Genomic DNA, 6835 nt, shown 5'->3' with positions numbered 1-6835 from the left:
AGTCTTGTGTCTAACGAGAGCACAGGATTGGCAAAATCATTATTAGGGTGTTGGACAAAATGCCTTCTGGAATTTAGTATCAGCTCTTTACATTCACAGCCCAACCCTGGCAAAGGTCAACTTTGCCTTTCATCCCTTTAGGGCCAGTAAAATAAAGTTCCAGTCAGCTCAGTTTACTCCCAAAATTTCTGGCCTTCGGCTCATATAAAACACAATCATGATGATGATGATGATGATGATGATGATGATGGTGGTGGTAATTGTAGTGGTAGTAAGTTGACAGAATTGTTAGTAAACCGGGCAAAATCCTTAGCAGCATTTTGTCCATCTTTACATTCTGAGCTCAAATTCTGCCGTGATTGACTTTGCTTTTTATCCTTTTGAGGTCGGTAAAATAAGTACCAGTTAAATACTGGGGTTGATGTAATCAACTAGCTCCCTCCCCACAAAATTTCCCGCATTGTACCTGAAGTTGAAAGGATTATTATTTAAGATGATGCACAGTACCCAATATCATGATTGGAGATATTGTGTCTATCGGGGGGTTTGTACTGTCTGTCAAGTCACAACAAGAACCTCAAACAGACAGTACTTTACACAATGTGTATGCAGTTCCAAGTAATGCCAATTTTTGCAATACACCTAGATTGTAGGTATTTCTAAAGATTCCAGATGTTTCTTCAGGTTGGGTGGTACTGAACCCAATGCTCCGATGACTTTATGTTTGACTCTTGTAGCTGCCACATGTTGGTGATCTCTATTCTCAGGTCTCCATATTTATCAATCTTTTCTCTTTCTTTTATGATGATGTGTTGATCTCCTGGTACTGCCATGTCCATTATCAGGCACTCTTGTTTGTCCCTCCTAAAAGTTACTATATCTGACCTTCGGTGTTCTAATACCTTGTCTGTCTGGAAATCAAAGTCGAAGAGGATTTTTGCCTTCCCCTTTTTGTCCATTAACTTTTCTAGTGTATATTGGTACAAAGCACCAATTACCTCGTGTCCATACATCTGGCACAGTAGCCAGTGAAGGTTTTGGGCTACTTTGTTGTGTCTGCACTTGTACTTTTTCTGTGTAAGACTTTCACAAGCACTAACAGTGTGAGTCATGGACCCTTTTCCCACACATTCTGCAGAGGTTTGTTGCACTTGCATGGTATATATCCCTTTTCACTGAGTTAGTATTCAATGTCTGATCCTAGGCAATGAGGGTTAGACTTTAAGTCTTCTTTTTTAGGTCACTCATGCTGAGTCACCTCCATGATGCTTCCTGGTCTTTTAAGTTGTTAGTTTCATGGTGGAACTAACAATGTAATTCCATGTAGAGTAGAAGTTCTTCTCTCTTGTTGGCTATTGATGATTGGAATTCATTAGCACTTTCAAGTCCATTTTTGGTGAATCCTGCATTAGCAGCATACTATAGCAGGTCTTGTTTGCTATTTACCAAATATTCTGCCATGTTTCTTCTTTCACTGTTGATGCACTCCCGTATGCTAATCATCCCACATCCACCTTTATACCTCTTCATGTAAAGCCTGTGTACCTTAACCTCCCATCTCCATCTCTTAACATAAAGTCACCTCCCATCTAATGTAACCCCACCCAATCAAAAGAGGACCTCAGTCTTGCAAGCTTCATGGTGACCTCACTAGTGCTGGTGCTACAAAAAAGTACCCAGTTAACTCTTGTTAGCGGTTCATGTCAGGAAGGGCACCCAGTGATAAAAATCATGCCAAAGTGGACACTAGATCATGTGATGTTCTCAAACCTATTGGACCCTGTCAAACTGTCCAATGTATGCTAGCATGGAAGATGTATATTAAAAGGTGATAATGATGATAATAATGATGACTAATATGAGCCAATTCAAGGGCTTCTAAACGGCTGCTCAACCAGCATTGCAGTCATAGGCATTCAAAATAAAGGGATGTTCACAACTGGAATGCCTCTGATTGAAAGTCAACTTTATCAAAGCTGACCTGGGCTTAGCAACAAGTAACAACATCTATCAGCCATCATTGTCATTATCATCATCACCGACCCTATTTCTCCTTCCCCTCCTCCTCCTCTTATTACTACTACTACTACTACTACTACTACTACTACAGGAAAGTAGGAGAAAGATATATAGCGAGAAAGGGAGAGGGAGAAAGAGAAGTGGGGAAAGAAAGAAAAAGAATGAGAGAGCAACATACTGACCTGCAGCAGCATTTGTGTTGGCGGCGGCAGCAGCAGCAGCAGCAGCGGCAGTCATATTGAGAGGTTGTGCCAAACCCTGAAGACTGGAGAGGTTGGTAGCAATAATTTGTCCATTGGACGTTGTCAGCAACTGTATCTGTTGGTTGCCTCCGGTTGCTAGCGACACTGGTATACTGATAAACTGTTGTGTACCATTACCTGTAACGAGAAATTACATGGAGAATATCAGGTGAGTTGAGATATTGTCTTTCTTAATGTTTTATGAAGGACCATCTCACTGCAGATGTTTAAAAGATCACTAATTTACATTGTTTTAGGATCAATGGTTTCTAGTCCATCACAAGGACCTGTTTGTGTCAGGAAAATAGTTTTCTCACTAACACTGGACAGGTTGTCTTGGTTTTAAGATTGCTATCCAACTAGATGAAAGTTGGTAGAGTCCATTTAGCTAACAGAAGGTACAGTGGAGAGGTAGAGACCACCTGCTTAGCTGGCAGCAGGTACACCAGAATGGTACAATCCATTTGGCTAGCAGTATGTACAGTGGAAAGATAGAAATCACTTTGCTAGTAGTAACTACTATGGAAAGATAGAGTCCACCCAGCTGCCTAACAGTAGGTACTTTGGAAAGGTACAGTCTGTTTATCTAGCAATAGATACAATGGAGAGGTAGAGTCTTGTTAGCTAGCTAATAGTATATACTATACAGGTACAGTCCACCTCTCTGGCAGAAGGGATAACAGAGGTACAGTCTACGTAGCTAGTAGTGGCACAGATATAATGGAACGGTAAATCTAATAGTAGGGGAGTAGGAGTACATTGGAAAGCTACAGTCTATCTAGCTGTAAGCAGATACCATGAAGAAGAACATGTAACAGAGGTGAAAGTTGTAAAATGGGAAAGAAAATGTCAGCTCCATGATTCACTGGTTTGCAGAGGAACCAGTTGAAGATTATGATTTTATGTGGCTCACCTATAGCAAATCAGCTTGGTAGAGTCTAGCTTTCTTCAAGCTATGAGTACGACAAAATTTGAATTCATAATTCATTAATGCAGTTAAACAGCGCACTTGCTGTTTCCTCATACAGTGACAATTGCAAGATAAAACTGAACATGTTTTGTATACAAATCGTTCTCACATCTTTCGGTAAGATAATAGAGGGTCAAAGGAATCATTTATTTATTTATTTACTATTTTTCTTTGTACAGTCGACATCTTTTTCCTTTCTCTCTTTTCTGTTTTTTTTTTGTTTTTTGTTTTATAACAGGAATGCTCTGGAAGACAGCCAAGGTTAAGAACTTTGCTATAGAGTTCTTGAATTTTGTTTAGTTCAATGCTGAAGAATTTCAAATTTTGGAACTGTCTCTTTGTCTGAGAGATAGAATCATGGTTTTCAAAAATTTTTGTTTTTCCTTTTCAAGTTTCCATCTTCTTAATACATTTAAAAAAAGTTTTTAGTTTTTCTTTTCACCCATTTGTCTAAAATGTACACTTTTCTGTGCTAGGAATTCAATATGAAAATTTATATTTCTAGACACTACTTTATGTAATATCTTTTACAAATATGGAAACTTCTACATAGTTGCCAGACATACTGGAAATAGCAGTCAAATCTTCCTTAAATTACATTCTATTTGTTAAAATAAACTAAAAAAAAAGAGACATTAAATTATGTTGCACAATATACATTGCATGAAGGACGGCTGAGTAAATATGTTTAATTTTATTGGTTATTGTTGTTGTTTAGATCCCAGATTGGTCCTGAAGCAGTGGACCAAAGATCAAAAGCATTTCAGCCAAGACCATCTTATTTATTTCTCAGAAATAGTATACCCTGAACAGCATTGTGCAATGTCTCCTTTTTCACAACAGCAGATAGTAGTTTGGGGGAATATGTGGCTTCTATTTCTAATACATAAAATAACCACACAGGGGGTCTCATCTATGCTAGGGACAATTAACTGAAACCTCAAATTTTCATCAAACATGTTATAAAGAAATTTTGATGGAGGAGGTTTTAATATGAATATGAATACAATGGCACTTTGCAGCCTCAAATGGGTTAAAACTGTGCTGAGTATGGGACAGCTGTACTTATAAGGATTCACAAGGTGAAGTATAGCCAAAGGAGACATCTTCCTCACACAGATTTAAAGGACAAATCAGCCATGCTTGACTGGCATCTGACAATATTAACATAGATCTCTAATGCTCCGGTTCAGCTGACTTTTTGCAAATGATAATCAGCTGTTTCTGGTGGTATTTACTTGTTTTAATTAGTTATCACACACAAATACGACAACTACTACTAGTACTCTGTCAGCTAATGAGGAAGTACACCTCTATGAGGTGACTTAAAATAGTATAAATAACAACTAAATCTTCCTCAGTTCACACCTTACTGTGAAATTAAATTTCATGGTTACTCCAGTAATGGTATTAAATATCAACCAAAAAATAGAAGTGGTATTTTCTGCCAATCACCTTGCCTCAATAAATTTGATATATCTCAATGAAAAATAGTTGCAAACATGACATTCGTGAACAAAAGGTAGATTGGTATATAAAACTGCTTTCCGCAGGTAAGGGATATGAGATTTTGAGTGGACATATGTGATTTCTGCAGTAAAAGGATTAAAAAGGCAAAGGACAGATACACTGAACAAAGTAATTTAGTCCTCAGTATACAACAGAATGGTCATGGCTGGAATGTCCAAGATCTTAGGTCTGCTTGGGCAGTATTCAACTTCAGGCTAAATGATTTCATTACCCTCTTTATCAAACACTGCTATAACTGCTGCAGTGGCTACCACCACTAATTCTGTAATGACTACCACCATCACCTCCACCACAGACATTACTTCCACCAGTGCTTTTACTCTTCTAATCTTGTCAGCTTGACTCAGTCTCTCATTTCTAATTCACAAAGCTAAGCCATGATTATCCTGTTTTGGGAGAGACAAAGATAGATACATCCCAAGATATCAGTAAATACATGTGTATGCGTGTGAGAGGTGTGGTTGTGTGGCATAGTTGTAGGCAAGGCTGTGTGGTAAGAAGTTTGCTTCCCAGCTACATGGTTTCAGGTTCAGTCCCATTACGTAGCACCCCGGGCAAGTGTCTTCTACTATAAACCCAGGCAGACCAACACCTTGTGAGTGGATTTGGTAGATGGAAACTGGAAGAAGCCCATCATACATATATGTGCATGTGTTTGTTTGTCCCTCACCACAGCATGTTGTTTGCTTACATATTTAAAACTTAGTAGTTTAGCAAAAGAGACCAGTAGAAGAAGTACCAGGTTTGAAAAAAAAAAAAAAAGGAAAAAGTAACTGGGGTTGATTTGTTTGACTAAAACCCTTCAAAGGGACACCTCAGCATGTCTGCAGTCCAATGATGAAAACAATAAAACATAAAAAATGTATGTACGTAACACACACACACACACACACACATATGAGTGGGTGTGTGCATGTGTATTATAAAAATATATATTACATAGGATATGTAACTATTATTATTTGTTACATATGCAGCCACTGTCACAATCATTATTCTATTTCCACTTTTCCTTGCAAGCATGGGGTCAGGTGAAACTTGTTGAGGTACGTCTTTCTACAACCAGATCCATGTCTATATATATATATCTATATATGGTTAAACATATGGATATTAGAAGAAAACACTACATAATATGACTTTCTTTCAAGAGCAGTAGGAGGTGCAAATTCTGTTTAGCAGAGAAAAGTATCATAGTGAAGAACACCTTCCATTCAGAGGCATGTGAGAACTTTAAAAGTGAAGTTTTTTCCTCATGCCCTCATGAGCTTAAATATATATTAGCTGGTTTGTCGGGGACACCCTGAGTATAACAGTCAGCTTTTCACCTTGAGAATATCCCTCACCATAAACGAAGGTTTAATATTCATGCCACCACACTCAGCATTTGTATGTACAAACTTCCAAAGACCTTGAACAGGGGGTGCAAGTGCAACTGCTAGAATTTTTGTGGGGTGCAAAATCAAAATTTGCACCCCTATTTACTTTTCTCAGGTTCAGAAAACAGTGAATAAAAAGTGATTTATAAAAAGTAGCTCAAAATTCGGTTTCTTCTCAAAGAACAAAGAACAAAAAAAAATTAAAAAGAAAAACAATAAGATCTTGTTTGTAAACATTTTTGGTTCGGGGTTTGCATCCCCTGAGCAAATTTCGTTCCTGAGCCAGTGTACATAACAACATGTGTTTAAAATTAACCCTCGCTGTGGCTTTCCCATTCTGCTCTGTCATCTCTTCCCATGCTTCAACCCCCAGCTCACTCAGTAATCAAATACTACATAGAGTTGTGGTGAACTTGTTGCCACTTGAATTCTAGCATAATTCAGCCTTGTTCTTTTTAGCTATAATCTGTTTTAGTTATTGTCCTATGGCTGTATTGTTTCATCTATGAGTTTTTTTTCAATTTTTATGACAACTCTAAGACCAATAGACTAGATGTGGCATTTTCAGGCCTCCAATAGCAAAGGGTCCAATGATTGCTGAATTTGCCTCTCTATATTGGCATGAAACCATTTGGTAACATCATAAATTGGCTGTCATGAAACTCTGATATTTTATTTTATATAGCTGTGTGTGT

General features: G+C 37.9%; 1 protein-coding gene across 2 annotated transcripts in view; it reads right to left on the bottom strand.

The window, feature by feature from the left end:
• LOC106876972 (POU domain, class 4, transcription factor 2) overlaps window positions 1-6835 on the bottom strand; it is a 138991-nt gene that overhangs the window by 14284 nt on the left and 117872 nt on the right. Inside the window, exon 4 of one of the 2 annotated variants that reach the window (XM_052974201.1) lies at window positions 2202-2399. The exons of the other annotated variant lie outside the window; for it this stretch is intronic. Coding sequence (XP_052830161.1) covers window positions 2202-2399 — 198 coding nt within the window. The remainder of the gene's footprint in view (window positions 1-2201; window positions 2400-6835) is intronic. 2 annotated transcript variants of the gene reach the window in all.

The sequence above is a fragment of the Octopus bimaculoides genome, chromosome 18 (assembly GCF_001194135.2).
Source record: "Octopus bimaculoides isolate UCB-OBI-ISO-001 chromosome 18, ASM119413v2, whole genome shotgun sequence".
NCBI classification, from domain to species: Eukaryota; Metazoa; Mollusca; class Cephalopoda; order Octopoda; family Octopodidae; genus Octopus; species Octopus bimaculoides.
This window is presented reverse-complemented; position numbering and strand designations above follow the sequence as displayed.